This window comes from Halichondria panicea, chromosome 16 (genome assembly GCF_963675165.1).
Source record: "Halichondria panicea chromosome 16, odHalPani1.1, whole genome shotgun sequence".
Taxonomy (NCBI): Eukaryota; Metazoa; Porifera; class Demospongiae; order Suberitida; family Halichondriidae; genus Halichondria; species Halichondria panicea.
In genome coordinates this window covers 137,677-154,898 of record NC_087392.1, presented here as the reverse complement: position 1 = coordinate 154,898, position 17,222 = coordinate 137,677, and the positions used below count along the sequence as shown (strand labels likewise).

Here is a 17,222-nt window from a genome sequence, read left to right as displayed (position 1 = left end):
AATTATAAATGACAAGAATAACAGTGGAGGAGCCAGCTAGACTAATATGGAGAATATGATTGTGCAAAGAAGATGTGTGCTTTCTATAGCTTGCTGAACTATCTAGCTTTGGAGTGAACTAATTATAGCTAGCTGCTACAGTATGGAGTGTTTCCAGGAGGCTCTGCAACAAGGTGAAGTCAGTCTAGTGCAGCTAGACACAGCTCTGGCTGAGCAGACAACTCGCACATGCCCAGAAAAGCAACACTCACTGCAGCTAGACAACTTGGAGCTCTGGAAAGAGTTCCATCAGCATACCAATGAAATGATTATCACCAAGGCAGGCAGGTGAGATAGCAGTCTGTACATCTGCATAATTATTAACATAATCCCCTGCTGCTGATATTTTTATTCATGTGTAAGACTATCACTATCCTTGCAGGAGGATGTTTCCGCTCATCCAGTTGAGTCTTGAAGATTTAGACCCTCTGGCAACGTACCATCTCCTCCTTGCACTCCGAGTCAAGGACAGCTGTCGCTGGCGGTTCCTCAATGGAGAGTGGACAGGTAGTGAGCCGGTGATTAGAGGGGTGACTTGTGAGGCCGGGCCAACAGACGGCTGTATCTACACGCTCCCCCCGGCCTCTGGGGAAGGATGGATGAAGCAAAGTCCAGTCGGGTTCTCAAAGCTGAAACTATCAAACAAGGACAATGACGGAGGCAAGGTGAGGACAAAATATGACAACATTTCGTTACACTAAAAATGTACGTTTTTGCAGGTGAAATTGTCGTCTTTGCATCGCTACCAGCCTGTAGCATACCTGGTGAAGGTGTGTCCACAGCAAGGGCACACTCAGACAGAAGCCAGCTGCACTGACGCAACACCTTCACTGGAGATATATGAGCACGAGTTACCCGAGACACAGTTTATAGCAGTTACAGCCTACCAGAACGACTTGGTAGGTGATGACAACTCTACTGTTGTTTGTATTAAATTTGTGTTTGTAGATTACTCAGATGAAGATCAAGCATAATCCTTTTGCTAAAGCTTTCCTGCCCAACCCAGACAAGCCATCGTCGTCTGCAGGGTGGGTGACATTGTACCCATGATAGCCATATTGTATTATGTGAATAAGAACATTAGCTAATGTGTGAGTAGTTGCTCTGTTACTCCATCACACTCCTCCTCATGCAGACCCTCCAGCTCCACTGAAGCAAGCCCAGTAAAGGCCCAAGGTGCCCCCCTCCCAGTAGAGGCCGAGGCTGTACCACCACCACCATCGTCCTGGTACATGCATCAGGCCCCTCACTTCCCACCGTATTACTATAGTGACGGTCACTACCCTCCCCCCTACCCGGACTATTATGACACATTCTCCCCAGTACCAGCTCCGCCCTACCAGAGTTAATACATGTACATTCAGTCAAGTCATTATTTATGTCACAGGTGCATTGTCTGTTCATCCCCCAGCGTTTACATGTTATTAGATATTACATGACTACATAATGTATAAGAAGACACAATAATTATATACATTGAACAAAGTTGAACATGACAATACATAATTATTATTGAAGAAAACATTTCAGTCAAATATTCCTAAGACAAGTGATCTATAATTATTAATAAGACAACGTAATACAAAATCTCTCAATTGGCTGCTTTAAAAACAAAACACGAACTAGGTAGAGCCAGTTCCTATAGTAACAGCTGTTCTGGGAAGTTGTTGAGCTCTCCCTGCTCCAGCACTGGGCTCCCGTTGATGGAGTATGTGATCCTCACTCGCATCCTCAGCGGGGTCTGGGGGGGCGGGGTAAGAGATGCTATAGAGCTACAGTGTTAGGCTCACTTTCTCCGGGTTGTTGATAGTGATGACCTGTGTGACAGTGTTGGAGGAATTAGGGGTCAGGACGTTGCCACTGGGAGACTGCATTTGAAGCTGGAACGTCTGTGTGTGTGTGTGTGTGTGTGTGTGTGTGTGTGTGTGTGTGTGTGTGTGTGTGTGTGTGTGTGGGGGGGGGGACACTGTCAACATAGGCCATGCACACATGCTATTACACTGGACACGATGTACATGTACTAATCAATGTACACACAACCACCGACTGACCTTTGGCACAGCGCACTGGAAGACAAAGTCAGTCAAGGGTGTGGGTGTGGAGTTAGTAGCGTTGAGGATGATGGCAACCACGGCTGGAGTGGTGGGGTCGAGACTACGCTGGAACGTGAACACCACCCTCAGTCCATTCTTCTCAAATGCTGTCATATTGGGTATGTCACCTGACAGGGAACAATGGACATGATTGGGAGATAGAACATACTACTCTTATTGTGTGTGTGTGTGTGTGTGTACAAAACACTGTGCCTATATAAAGCAGGTAGTTTACTACAAAATTGTGGATTGAAAATAGGCCAACACTTTGAAACTTCTGAGCACATGACTGATAGTTAGCATAGTAGTACCTAAGGGAGCAGGGGGTGGGGCAGAGGTAGGAGCACCTCCCAGTAGGTCCAGCAGCCCAGCCGAGGATGAGGGAGGAGGAACACTTGGTCCCACATCCAGACCCAGGAGGTCCATGAGAGCACCACCACCTGATGAAGTGGGCAGGGCCTGAGAGGTGGTGGGAGGGGCAATAGAGTCCCCTCCCAGCAGATCCAACAACTCAGACTGCTGACCCTGCAGAATGGACATACACTATAAACACTATAATTACTGTGAGAGTTACATGTCATAATTATAACCACAGCATTGCTGAACATGTTCTGTGATGACGAACCGTTGGCATGGTGATCTGTGGCTGTGTCTCCTGTTCTCCCACCCCCTCTCCAATCTGCAGCTCAGCATTCTCAGCCGTGGAGCTAGCCTTGGTGCTCATGACTGGCATACGCTCCAGCAGACCAGTCCTAGTGAGGTAATAATACATGAGTATGTACTGTCAGTACATTGTACAAATATGAAGTGTCTATAACTAACTACCTTTACCAGCTACAAATGATATGAGGGGGCGTATGACATGTGACACACACACACACACACACACAACACGCACGCACACACGCACACATGCACACACACATACACACGCACACACACACACAGCACGCACGCACACATGCACACACACATACACACGCATACACACACACACACACACACACACACACACACACACACACACACACACACACACACACACACACACAGGGTGGTACCACTAACAGGAGAACATTGCCAAACTATCCACACACCTCATTTGATCGTGTTTCCCAAATATGGCCGAGTACTCGACAGCTCTCTGCTGTAGCTCCATGTCCAGATGGTCCGTGTAGCGACTCACGATGGCCTTGATACGAGGCAGACTGACAGAGAAGCGAGTACTGAGCTTCATGACAGCGTTGATGGCATACTCTCGTGTGGACTGACTTGACTGGGGGCTCTGTAACACTTGCTCCACTATGTCCAGAACCTCGTCCTCATTCACCTGCAGACATGGGGGGGGGCACTAGTTAACAAACACGGGGGGGGGGCACTAGTTAACATGGGGGGGCACTAGTTAACATGGGGGGGCACTAGTTAACATGGGGGGGGGCACTAGTTAACATGGGGGGGGGCACTAGTTAACATGGGGGGGGGGGCACTAGTTAACGGGGGGGGGCACTAGTTAACGGGGGGGGCACTAGTTAACATGGGGGGGGGCACTAGTTAACAAACACCATTCTACATGCCACCAAGGGCGTTTATCGTATTACTAGAATATTTTGCTGGTGAAAACCATTTGCAAATGAGCCAAATCAGCAGAAAAATTGACCCTACTAGAATAACACTTGCAAGGCAAAACAACAACCAAATAATGCATTTCTAACAATAGCTACATGTAGTACTCACGTTCAGAGGTTCCGCCCCCTCAATCTGACCAGTGATGATGAGGTCTCCATATTCCCCTAGTGACCAGAGTGCCACCTGAGTGAGTGGCTGTTGACTGATGTCCTCTCTCAGAGCTGTGAACAGGCGCTGTACTATGTACACATGAATGTCTGCACTGTCTGACACAATGGCTATGATGGTGGACACCAGGTCATCTCGTATATACTCTCCAGTCTGTAGGGGGGAGGGTTACAGTAGGTTATATACATGGTACACTGTAGGGAGGGAGGGTTACAGTAGGTTATATACATGGTACACTGTAGGGAGGGAGGGTTACAGTAGGTTATATACATGGTACACTGTAGGGAGGGAGGGTTACAGTAGGTTATATACATGGTACACTGTAGGGAGGGAGGGTTACAGTAGGTTATATACATGGTACACTGTAGGGAGGGAGGGTTACAGTAGGTTATATACATGGTACACTGTAGGGAGGGTTACAGTAGGTTATATACATGGTACACTGTAGGGAGGGAGGGTTACAGTAGGTTATATACATGGTACACTGTAGGGAGGGAGGGTTACAGTAGGTTATATACATGGTACACTGTAGGGGGGAGGGTTACAGTAGGTTATATACATGGTACACTGTAGGGGGGAGGGTTAGAGTAGGTTACATACATGGTACACTGTAGGGAGGGAGGGTTACAGTAGGTTATATACATGGTACACTGTAGGGAGGGAGGGTTACAGTAGGTTATATACATGGTACACTGTAGGGAGGGAGGGTTACAGTAGGTTATATACATGGTACACTGTAGGGAGGGAGGGTTACAGTAGGTTATATACATGGTACACTGTAGGGAGGGAGGGTTACAGTAGGTTATATACATGGTACACTGTAGGGAGGGAGGGTTACAGTAGGTTATATACATGGTACACTGTAGGGAGGGAGGGTTACAGTAGGTTATATACCGTATAGCGCGAAATTTTCGAGGGGCTTAATTTTCGCGGATTTCGTGGGTTAGAATTCTACACGAAAATTAAGTCCACAAAAAGTGTTCTTTAATTAGAATTACCTGCTATCATGCAAAGATTTAAAGGCGTGGCTTCCGGTAAGCAGCTATTCCGCGAACATTGTGCAACGAAATGGTTTTTAGAGGCCAATCCACGAAATATAAGTGCCTCGAAAATTTCGCGCTATACGGTACATGGTACACTGTAGGGAGGGAGGGTTACAGTAGGTTATATACATGGTACACTGTAGGGAGGGTTACAGTAGGTTAAGTTCTGCGTAGCAGCCATCTTCATGTACCAGCTAGTGTACCTTGATAAGAATGGTGAGGATGGTGTCCATGTGCCACTGCTTGCTGGGGGAGTGTCTGTGGAGAGCAATTGTAAAGCCACAATTAGATAGCCAGATATTCATATAATTATCGTATCAGGGCCAAACTGAAAGGGGAAATTAAATTTAGCGTTATGATTCTGAATAATTCTAGTGCAGATCTGAGTAAAGACAGATCCTAAAAAGGGTAAGTTGGGTGCCCCAACTTGATTCTAGCCTACATGGTTGTAAGCTCAAAATGATTATCAATGCTTTGACCGACAATCACAGGAAATGTAATACTATTCAAACACTATTGATGTAATGCTTTTCGAATACCCATTAAAGCTATTAGCACTACTAAATGCTCACACCTCTCTGCTGCGCTGAGCACTTTGGAGGCAATGAAGGACTTGAACTCTGTCTCACACGTGTCCAGGAAAGCCAGCAACTCCTTCATCACAGAGCGGATGTTATTCTCACTAATAAGTGCAAACGAGAGCTCTAAGGCTCTTCGACGAATGGAGATATCGTTCTCTTTGAGACAGTCTAAGATGGTGGTCCTGTGCCTCTGTACAGCGTTGTAGTCCACAGCCACCGTCTTGAGTAGTGTGTTCAGAGCCACGTACCTACAAGTGGAGATAGTGATGTATGGGGGATACACACACGTACACACAGCACGTGGACATTACACTCCACGGGCTTATACATGATAGAGCTCCCCTGGGCTTATACATGATACAGCTTCCCCGGGGCTTATACATGATACAACTTCCCCGGGGCTCACCTGACGTTCTTGTCAGTGCTTGAGAGGAACCTGCCGAGTATGTTGACTGCGAGCACTCTGAGGCCACTCTCACTCTTGATCTCCATGATGGTGAGCACAGTCTCATACAAGATGGCATGACCAACATTCTTATTAGAGTCGGTATTGGTAGCCACCTATGAGGGGGTGGGGTCAATATTGGTCAATTATCCCACACACAAACAGCTTTTATTAACGTATAACGCCCTGAGGCATAATATCAACACTAGCCTAGCCAATAATACATGTACATGTGGCCACACCCACCTGTGCGAGTATGTCATTCATTGCTTCACTGGAGTCCATGTCTCCTCTACCCAAGAGCCGCAGCAGACGAAGGATTCGGATCTGAAGGTAGTGAGAGGAAGAGGTCAGATTATAAAACATTTCCCAAACTTTAGAACACAAATTTTAGATTGGAAATTAGAAGATTGTAACTCAGAGTTGTGTACAGTCAACAGTGTGTGTGCGTGTGTGTGTGTGTGTGTGTGTGTGTGTGTGTGTGTGTGTGTGTGTGTGTGTGTGTGTGTGTGTGTGTGTGTGTGTGTGTGTCACCTGAAGGAAGGGGTCGCACACTCCATGGATATCGTGCTCAGGAGAGTAACCTGACATTATCAGATTCTTCAAAATTCTCACAAGATTTGGGACAAACTGTACGGGAAAAAATCCCAAAATCCCATCACATCAATTTGACCCTACCACATGTTCAGTACATCCTAACAGTAACTGTACGTGGCTATGGTTGCTAAGAGACCCACCCTCCTGAAGTGAGTAAGAGAGTCAGGATTGACGGAGCACATCTCTGTGACAAGACAGACTCCTGTTATGAGGACGCCATGGTTCTTCTCATTGAGCAGCTGTCGGGTGGTGGGCACATAGACCTCCATTAGATCAGGCACCTTGTTGACAATGCGGGCAGCACACAACGCAGCCTGGGGGGCGGGGCATCATCATAACATACCATAATCCATTATTAGGCATACAGCATACACTATTTAATAGAGTCAATAGAGCATCTTTGAACGGCCATAGCCTTTGTTCCACTGGTCCAGTAACCTAATTATATGTTTTTCTGAAAGCTTAGAGAGAGGCCTTTCAGATAATGTGTTAAAATCAAAAGTCTATTTTTGGCCTGTTTTTGACAAAATACCATGGGCTATGGTATTTTTCCGAAAATGGGAAATTATGGTCCGTTTCAAATTTGGGATTTGAGCATACCATCTGATAGAGCTCCTTCTAAGCTTTCAGAAAATCATAAAATCATTGAATTTGGACCATCAGAACTCTGATAATATACAATTAGCTCTGCTATTACATAAACGGCCTATACACAACAACCTAACCTTAACGCTATAGTTACAAAACACTACGAGTGAGTTATGACTGCATTACAAACCTTTCTGACGATGTAGGGGTTTGAGGATTTGAGCAATTTCTCCACCTCCCCTGACAAGTCCCGGCTCATTCCCTCAGAGCAGATACTGCACACACAGAGCAAGACATATGAACCATTAAGGACTATGACGAATGCTATATAAGGCTATAAGGATGTATGGTGAGGGGCAGGAAGCTACTCTCAGTACTCACCTTCCAAGCACGCACAGAGAGAGCCCTACAACGTACTGGACCTGGTGATGCATGTCACTGTGTGTGTGTGTGTGGGCAGTAAGCCTCTGTACACTCACTCACACCAATAGCTTACTTCTTCATGGAGTTGGTTATGAGCAGGTGCACATCTTGCCTCTCGTCCAGTAGCAGCATGGCCCCCAGATACCCTACCCTCTTGTCAGAGAACCGTGGAGACGCTATCAGCTTTATACACTCCATCTGAGCACAAACATACAATGATACATTTATATAGAATGTCCGGTATGTGGTGTGTGTTTGGGGCGCTTCGTACCTGCCCAAAGTGTGAGGGATATCCCATCATGTGTATATAGAGGAGTTTAGCCACATCTCTGGCCCTGGCATCACTGTCTTCACCCTTGAAGGAGGTTCTAATAGAGGCACACTCCTTATTGACCAAGTCTCTCTCGTCCTGAGCTGTCTTGCAGGCGCGGATGGCACGTATCAAATCACGCACTTTCAGATTAGCAGGCATCTGTCCACACCTCCACACAAGCACAGGTAGTGAGATAGCTAGAAGAAGTAGTTCCTTTACTTGGTGTACTGTAAAGTCACGTGAATGTTACCCACTCACAACCTGTGCCCCTCCCACTTTCCCTGCACTTGAAAGAATTCATGAACTGCCATGTAAACACTGATGTACTAATTATACTGAATTATACAGAAAGAGTTCACCATGTCGTCGCAAGATTCCAACTGGTCTGAGTACACTGTAGATTCAAGCTCAAGCAACTCCATAGTGTCCTCCACAGGGGGTCATGACTACCAGTTCCTAGCAGAGCCTTCTGAAAACCTCAAATGCAGCATATGCTTGTCTGTACTTCGTGATCCCCACCTAACAAGCTGCTGTGGAAATCACTTTTGTGCAAATTGTATTCACCCAATCAAGACAAGGAATAAACCTTGCCCTATCTGCCAAGATAAGAGGTTTACGTCAATGTTGAACAAGAGTCTACGTCGAGAAGTAGGGGAGCTGAAGATGCACTGCCAGAATAAAGGCAAAGGTTGCAGTTGGTCCGGACAGCTGAAGCATGTTGAGAACCATCTCAGTGCAGAGTGTAACTTTGGTAGAGTTCTTTGTCCTCATTGCAATCAGAATATTCTTCGAGTTAACACTCCCGACCACCTAACAAGATGTCCAAGACGACCGTTCGCATGTAAAGCCTGTGGTGAAGTAGATGCTTGGCAAACTATAACAGGAAGTCATCGTACAATGTGTCCAGCATTGAAAGTTCCTTGTCCAAACAAGTGCAGAGCTAATATTATGCGGAAAAATGTGAAGAAGCACTTGAACTCCTGTCCATTGCAAAGTGTTGCTTGTCAGTACAAATTTGCCAGCTGTTTGAATATGAGCTATCGAAAGGATGCAGCTAGTCACGGCCAACAAGAAGTCTCCCGCCATTTGTCATTAGTTGCTAGTGCCTTCATGACAGAGCTGGCCAAAAGAGATGAACAAATCGTGTTACTTCAAGCAACTATCAAGAATCAAGGCCGAGAGATTAGTGATCTGAAATCTCAACAACAACAAGTCTCTACTCTCCCAGTGGTCGTGTATATGCCAGAGTTTCAATGCTACGTGTCTAAAGATCGTTGGTTCAGTCATTCCTTCCTATCTCACCCTGATGGATACAAGCTGTGCCTCTGTGTGTATCCTAATGGTACTGGCAAGGTGCTACTACACATCTCTCTGTATTTGTACATATCATGCGTGGTGATAATGATGAAATGCTTTCATGGGCCTTTAAAGGAACTGTACACGTTAGTCTGATTGTGGGCCCAAAAAAGACTTTCCAGAAACAACTGGAGTTCACGACACAAGTATCTACTACTAAGCAAGTGACTAGCGGGACTATGAACGAGTTTGGTCAAGGCCTACCACAATTTGTTGAACTTAAAGAGCTAGTTACTTGCAGTCGTCTTCAGTTCAGTATTGACTCTATTGTTGTAGGCTGAAGTGGTTCCAGAACCCTGTGTTATTACTGTAGGCAAACTTTCAATGTCTGTACAATCATGTATCTCTGTTCATTATGTTGACTCATTTGCAACACTAGCCTGTTCTGATATTGTTGTCATACAATGCTACTACATCTATGAATTCAATTTGGCGTAGCTATACTTGATTGTAGTTCTCCCGACGTTGCCAACTTGGCAAATACACCATAGATCTATGATTACACCTACAATGCACAAATTCCATATAAAAATAATGAGTTTCAATTTGACATAGCTATACTTGACTGCAGTTCTCTCAGACTTTGCCTTCCTTGAGTCAACAACAACTTCACAACGTCCTGTGCAAACAACAACGTTATTCAACACTGGCTTTGCTAAACATTTCACCTCATCTGTCACGTTTCTCCATTGCTCAAACTCCGCCCTAATATGAGCTCTAGTCTCGGCTCTTTGACCACCCTCCTTCAGTCGTCCAGTCGCTCTCAGGAGCTCTCGGTACAAACACAGGGCCTGCTGTCGTGTAATGAACTGCAGAGGGGGGGGAGGCAGGTATTATGACTCTAGTAGCAAGTACCAATTAACCAGGAATGTTAATATTAAATGGGTATAGTCTATAGCAACAAGCTTAAGACCTCCATGCACTGTCACAGCATACTAAATAACACACTAGCTAGCTACAATATCACACAATGTTATGGCTTGAAGGAGTATATGGGGGAAATTCTTTGCCGCATTTATATACAACACTGTACTATACTACTGATGCTTACATGTCTCAGTGACTTCATTCTCAAATGGCAATAGATCATCAGCACAAGAAACAACATTTGATCACAGTAATAAATTGACAACAAAATGAACAGCAATGATATTACATATCCTGTCTACAAAACACACACACATTATAAAAAATAAATAAAATGTCTTTAACTACTGTTGTCTTTGGTTGCTCGCTTGATATTTCGTGGCGGCAGGCTAATAGTTGGTGTATTCACTGGCTGCTTGCTGCGAGGAGGTGACACCAACCCTCGGCCAATTTGTTGAAAGAGGGACTGGGGTAGGCTATCATTGACATTCACATAAAGTTCACCATCTCCTTCAAACACATTCTCTGACAAGGGGAGGCTATCGTTGACGTTCACATAAAGTTGACCATCTTCTTCTAAGACACTTTCCTCAGCAGGTGGTTCCAAATTGGATGGCCAGCTGGGACGCTGCTCCCCCACCAGTGGAGTGGGACCCACGTTAGAAGCAGCTCGAGTACGTTTCGGTAACACGGATGGTCCCTTCTTCACAGTGGAGGCTCCATGCTGCATGAGGGGTAGAGACATGCTGTGACTATCGCCGGGGAGATTCATGTACATGTCATCGCGAGAGTACTGGCTCAGTGGGTTTTCAGCTGTGATATTTTCAGGTTGAATCTGGGCAAGAACTTTCTCCAATGACTCGGAATTGACGTAACTGCCCTCGATGTTGCCGAACTGAGTTTGCATATGAATGTAGTCATCAGCATCTTCATCATCACCAGGGTCCTGTGTTGTGTGTGGGCGGGGGAATCGAGGTGGGACAGGAATCTGACTACCTATCGCTGGACTCAGCGGACCCCAGCTTGTGCCACTCTTTCCTCGTAATGGCAGAGTTCTGCAGAAAGGATAGTCATAGTCCAGAGTTTCTTTTGTTTTTGAGGTCTGGTCTGTTCCAGACAGCTGCTCGAAGGGTGTGGGCGGTAGATGCCTTGATTGTATGGCAGCGGAGAGACTCTGTTGTACCTCAAATCCTGATGGTGGATGTTCAGTGTTCACGTAACCATCAACATACATCGGCCACACACCTTTGGGAACATTGAACTGTTTGGAAGTAGCTGTCGTACGTTGTCTATCATTGCCATTGAAAGTTTTTGACTTCTTAATAAGTGATGAGGTGGTATTGATATTCAACGACTGAGTAACGTCTATCCTCTGATTTGGAGGTGCTGGGATCGACCATTGCTCTTTGTTGCCTCTTGTTGAATGTACAACACCAGCATCAAGTGACAATTGTGGCTTCACAAGCACTGGTTGCATATCATCGTTGAAATCAAATATTTCGTAGTCGTGACCCTCATCGTCGTCATAGTTATCAGCTTTCGGGAATGGTTCTTGTGGAAGGGGTCGATTCTTCATCACCACAAACTGGGCCTGGGGGGTGGTTGGGATGGGGGGTAGCTCTCGGGATGAAGGGGGTGGTGGGGGGAGAGGCCCTAACAGTGGCTTACGAGAAGGAGAAGTTTTGTGAGCGGGGGAGGTAAGTGGCTCAGAGTCTGTTGAGGGAGACTTCTCTTTTCGATTCAATCGAAATCGTATATTTTTGAGTATTCCAGCACCGATAGGGCTGGTAATATTAGAGTCCGCACGATCAGTGGTGATATCAACATTGGTATAGTTCTTCTTAGGGCCCTTTGGCTTTGATTTGTTGTCTTCTTCAATGACCATCATTTCTTCAGTACGTGGTGGCAACTGGGGAGCCTCATCATCTAATAAATCCATTGGTCTGGGTGGGAGAGGTGGCAACTGGGGAGCATCCTCCTCCATTGGTCTAGGTGGGAGAAGTGGAAACTGGGGAGCCTCATCCTCCATTGGTCTGGGTGGGAGAGGTGGCGGAGGTGGGGAGACACACGTTGGTTGGTCAACATTGATGCGAGCCAGGTACTGTTTCACAGGCGGAGGTGGAGTGGGACCAGGGTCCTCGCTCTGTGACTTTAATATGTGCTTGGTGTATTTCTTCCGTACAATTGGAGGAGTTACAGAGGAGATAGGATCTACGGAGGCTGACTTGATCCGAGTTTTTTGATAGCTTTCTCTGCGAATTTTCTCCTCGTTAAGTGGTTCCTTTAACTGGGTTGAAATGTTCTCGTTCACAATAGTTTCTGGTTTGTCTTTTATCTGATTGGTCTCGTAACCGTTCCTCTTGCTCTTGCTTATCTTTTCTCTAATTTGGTCCAGCCTACGCTTGGGTACAGGGTCCACTTCACTGGTCTCGTCTATTGAAGGGGGAGGTGGTGACAGTGGTTTTGGTTTTGAAGGAGTTAGCTCAGACAATGGTTGCATAGGAGGGGGAGGAGCAGCTCTAACTGGTACAGGGGGTGAGCTGTTCCGTATCGGAGGAGGAGGGGCAACTCTAGACGGTCGTCTTGTTAATCTAGGAGTGTTTGGGGCCGAGTCTTGATCGCTATCAGTCAGGCTACTGTTTCTTGGGAGGCTACTAACTCGCGTTGCAACCGGCGGAGGTGTTCTAACTCCATTCTCACTTTCAGAGCTCACGGATTTGCTCTTCTGTTTAGACAAATCAAAACCTGCATTATCTAGTTGTCGTTGCATAGCAGGAGAGCGTGGTGGTTTCGGCTTGGGTGCTGGTGGGGGAGGGGTTGATGATTCCACCTGTGTATGACCGAGTTGTGTACTGAGGTTTTGAGCTCTGCTCTTTATACTGGTGACAGTTAAGTTAGGTCCAGTGGTGGGCTTGACAGTGGGCTTGATGCTGACTAGTGGGGGGCTCTTCATGTCACGAGGGGGTGCTGGTGATGGGGGGCTCTTCACTTCACGAGGGGGTGCTGTGACTTGTGGTGGGGGGTTCACTTCACGAGGGGGTGCTGGTGGTGGGGGGCTCTTCACTTTATGAGGGGGTGCTGTGACTTGTGGTGGGGGGTTTATATCACGAGGGGGTACTGTTTTGGTCAGCTGAAGAGAAGTGGACAGTGTAGGAGTGGTGGGCGCTTGCTCGGAATTATGTGACCCAGTTAGTGGAGGTAGGTCTTGTGACTTGTGGCCCAGCAAACTGGCCAGGACATTTGCTTGATTCTTGATGCTCTGCCGAGGTGAAATGGGCGGAGGGTCAGCGATCACTTTACTTGTATTATGCAACGGTGTGTTTTGTATTGGAGAGACATCTTGAGTATCGAGACACACTGATGGATCATTGGGGTCATAGTTCACATAGTCCGGTCCTTCACTGCCCTCACTGCAAGAAAGAGAATATTATAATAATTATAATAATTAATTAGCAACAATAATTACAAGAAGCTTATGGAAGTAAATACAGTGAGGCTCACCTAGCAGAGTAGTAAGAATTGTTGTCCTCTGTGTCCAGTGGTGTGGCCATGAGGGCATGCCTGGGGGGCAAGGGGGAGGGAGGGTTAGGATGGGGGGAGGTTCGTTGGAACAACTGGTAGTCGTCAATGTGGGGAGGGGTATGAGGACTGGGGAGATCATCGTAAGTGTTGTTTTCTTCTTCGTCATCCGAGTCTAGTTCCTTTATGTGTGCGTCTATCCATCTGTAATTAAGGAAGTGAGGATGATGGATGGGCAGATCTTATCTATGGGCAGATCCTATCTATGGGCAGATGGACTCTAACCACCCTAACCACTAATATCAGCACACTAACCACTAATATGAGGTGGTGATGATGATATCACACTCATTAGCCCATGGCCCAGCTGATGGTAAACAATAATTGACTTCCCAGAAACAGTCATTCAAGAGCTTATACACGTGTTGTGTAACAGTGGTATCAGAGAGATACTGACTGTACACAGAAGCCAACTGCTACCAGACCGGCCCATTAATACACACCCATATCAAAGAAGCTCTTTACTCGGTGGGTGGCAGAATTAAACAGGTCAAGACACTTTGCTTTGAATAAATTAGAGTTCTAGAAATGAGCACATGTTTTGACAGACTGGCTTCTCACAAAGTGCAACTTAGGGTGCACGTTAGAAGCCAAGTTGATTGGTTGACTCCCACACAATTGGGCTAAAAGCCTCTTAGCTATAGGAAAGTGGCACAGAAAGTTTATTCCTTCTTAGGATATGTGGTTGGCTGCACTTACCATGGCTACTACCACAATTGCTTTATTAGCACACACAGACACACAGACACACAGACACACAGCCGAGCACAACAGAAAGGTCATCACTAGAACTCACAACATTGTCACTCTGTGCACTGTGTGCAACTAGCTACTATCTCGGCTCTTACTGAAAGCAACAACACAGTATGTTATCAATAACACATGCCTCTTCAGAGAAACACACTCTAACAGCATTGTCCGATATATATAACAGATAAGCCTAATACAGCACGGGGAGGCAGGTGCCCTGCCAGGCTAAACAAACATCTTTGTTCATATAATCTTCAACAATGAAAACAACTGAAACACAATCTAAAGGTCAAATGCGGGGACTCTTACAACAATGGTTCCAAAATTATATCTGTATCACCGTGGTTACATATGCCTAGCCACTAATAGCTCCTTGTAGCTGCCTAACTACATGTAGCAACAGTAACAGCCAGTGTGCATCACAAAACATACACCGGCATTTTTCTTTAATATCTAAGCCATTAGTAAAACCAACACCAGATACGTGTACATGAAGCTAGCAGCTAGTGGGGGGGGGACTCTCAGGTGTGTGCACTAACACAGGATGTGCCTAGTGTCCTACCAAGACAATGAACGGTCCTAGTCAGTCTGCCAGGCAGCAGAAAAGTCCCAATATTAATATTGACAATAACTATTTTATTTTACCAGGAGTTATGGATAAATCTCCAGAGAAAGCACAACAAACACGGTGAGAATCAGATGATGCAAAGCTTAATTACACAATGCACTGTACTGTCAACACATGATAAACAAGCTTTAACTTACACACACACACATTAATGCATATACTCTCAAGCACACTATACGGTAGGACATGCACTCCTGGCCATGGGTAGGACATGCACTCCTGGCCATGGGTAGGACATGCACTCCTGGCCATGGGTAGGACATGCACTCCCGGCCATGGGTAGGACATGCACTCCTGGCCATGGATAGGACTACAGGAATCAAATGGAAGAGGCTGTAGGAACTGGCAGAGCCACTGTACTATGAATGTTGGGAATTTCGTTTAAGGCTGTCTAACATATGCATACCTAAAATAGAAGCCAATCGCACAATATGCACCTGTCAAGGGCAATTGACTGTATATAATTTATAATCAAAAGCTATTCACGAACTGTTCAACACACACAAACACTCACTCTTTCAGCTCTGTAGTGTAGAGAGCCAGGTCTTCCCTCTGTGCAACAAAGTCCTCCAGAAACTCCTCCCTCATCTCAGGGTTGTCCTTGGCTCCTGCATACAGATCCACCTTCCCGTTAAATACCTCCAGCACATGCTTTGCGAACAGTTTGTCTGTCTCGTACTTGCCAATCACCAGCACACAGTCCTTGTACTCTTCGTTCCTCTCGATGGCACCAATACGCTCGTCAGGGTCGTTGATTCGCTTCTTGATAAACGAGATAAACGATCTTTTGGCTGAACCCTTTGAGAACAAACTAATGTGAGCAGCCTCTGGATACGTTTGAACTTGAGAGGAGAGTTTAGAGCTCTTGAGCACCTTGTAGGCAAGAACTCTGAAGCACTCTTTGACGTTGTGGTTATGTTCAGCAGACACTTCTACTACAGTGGTTTTGTACTTCTTCTTCATATCGTAGACTTTATCAAGAGAAGGAACGAACGCTTTATCACGCTTCGTTGCAGCTATGACCAGCTTTCGTTTGTGCTTTGTAAGATGGTCAAGAACCTTCTCAGCTCTGTTCAACTGCTGCTCAAATGCAATACCTTTCTGAGACACATCCACAACCACAACAAATCCACAAGTCAGTTTAGAAATGCCTGAGGGGTACACGGCAGCGTTGTAGTCTGCAGGCGATACAATATCATCCCTCGATTGATAGGATAGTTTCCCTGGAGATTCTATTGGACCAGAGATGCGTCTATTGTAGAACTCGGGTCGGTCTGGCCTAGTGGATGCATTGAATGGCTGACAAGTAACGTCTTGATAGAACACAGTTTGCTCCACAATGTGTACCTTCAGAGTAACAGACTTATGAGAATCTGTTGTACGGAAATTTACTTCGGGCGACCCCCAATACAAGAAATGATCACTGTTGATGACATGGCTCTCAAACTCGTGCAATGCTAGTACTGATGGATGGCTGTCGATGTAATCGTCCAGGCCAGGATGAGTGAAGCGATGACACAGACAAGACTTTCCAACGCCTGGTTTCCAATTGAATGGCTCTCCTGGCTCAAAACTGAGCCCCACCACACAAGCAATAAACTCTTTGGAGGACATAGCAGACACACGATCAGCTCACAGCAAAGATAGCATCAATCAGGGATACCTGCACATCGTTAATGCACACAAATAATGTTTTGAGTAACGTAGTTGCATTAGCCAACTTATAACAATGGACAATAATACTACCACCATCAACTGAGCTGACCAGTACATCTCTAGCTACATCTACAATCCTCTGTTGCATGCACTGCACACCCACACACACCCTATGGACAGGCTAGATGATCTATCCATAGATTATTCAATAATATCAACCCACAGCTGCTACATTGATCTATTCTTATTGTTACTTACTTGGCTGACAATAATCTGAGGTGGTACAGGAACAGGTACTAGGTACAGGTTAGCCGGCAAGCTGAGCTCCAACAATTACATGCATGAGCGCTTTTAGCTTGTAAGTTGTAAACGAACAAAATTTACTTGTATTTCTAGTGTTTGTGGCGTTGGGTTCAAGTAGGAAATGACAGTAGGGGAACTCCCTTATAGTGAGTGCATGTATAGTAACC

At 45.9% G+C, this 17,222-nt stretch overlaps 3 protein-coding genes and 1 pseudogene across 4 annotated transcripts; 2 read left to right on the top strand and 2 right to left on the bottom strand.

Moving 5' to 3' along the window:
* LOC135349555 (T-box transcription factor T-A-like) lies at positions 1–1,450 on the top strand. The gene is made up of 5 exons (XM_064548090.1): positions 1–327; positions 422–704; positions 759–938; positions 988–1,067; positions 1,175–1,450. The coding sequence occupies exons 1-5, from the start codon at positions 143–145 to the stop codon at positions 1,386–1,388; spliced, it is 942 nt and encodes a 313-aa protein (XP_064404160.1). The 5' UTR covers positions 1–142; the 3' UTR covers positions 1,389–1,450.
* Positions 1,451–1,490: 40 nt separating this feature from the next.
* On the bottom strand, positions 1,491–8,180 carry LOC135349539 (AP-1 complex subunit gamma-1-like). The gene is made up of 17 exons (XM_064548072.1): positions 7,875–8,180; positions 7,677–7,801; positions 7,562–7,618; positions 7,371–7,455; positions 6,733–6,906; positions 6,536–6,625; positions 6,242–6,328; positions 5,957–6,111; positions 5,544–5,798; positions 5,173–5,227; positions 3,867–4,079; positions 3,230–3,462; positions 2,758–2,884; positions 2,444–2,657; positions 2,091–2,260; positions 1,830–1,928; positions 1,491–1,780 (listed from the first exon to the last, which is right to left on the bottom strand). The coding sequence occupies exons 1-17, from the start codon at positions 8,073–8,075 to the stop codon at positions 1,679–1,681; spliced, it is 2,442 nt and encodes an 813-aa protein (XP_064404142.1). The 5' UTR covers positions 8,076–8,180; the 3' UTR covers positions 1,491–1,678.
* A 44-nt stretch (positions 8,181–8,224) lies between these two features.
* Positions 8,225–9,683, top strand: LOC135349550 (TNF receptor-associated factor 5-like; annotated as a pseudogene).
* A 678-nt stretch (positions 9,684–10,361) lies between these two features.
* LOC135349534 (uncharacterized) lies at positions 10,362–17,168 on the bottom strand. Of its 2 annotated transcripts, XM_064548069.1 has the most exons (5): positions 17,011–17,168; positions 15,611–16,759; positions 13,641–13,862; positions 12,132–13,549; positions 10,362–12,086 (listed from the first exon to the last, which is right to left on the bottom strand). In XM_064548069.1, exons 2-5 carry the CDS (start codon positions 16,708–16,710, stop codon positions 10,480–10,482), a joined length of 4,347 nt encoding a protein of 1,448 aa, XP_064404139.1. In that variant the 5' UTR covers positions 16,711–16,759; positions 17,011–17,168; the 3' UTR covers positions 10,362–10,479. The 2 variants fall into 2 exon arrangements, with proteins under 2 accessions (XP_064404139.1, XP_064404138.1); XM_064548068.1 differs by having other exon boundaries at positions 10,362–13,549.
* Between the last annotated feature and the right edge of the window lie 54 nt (positions 17,169–17,222).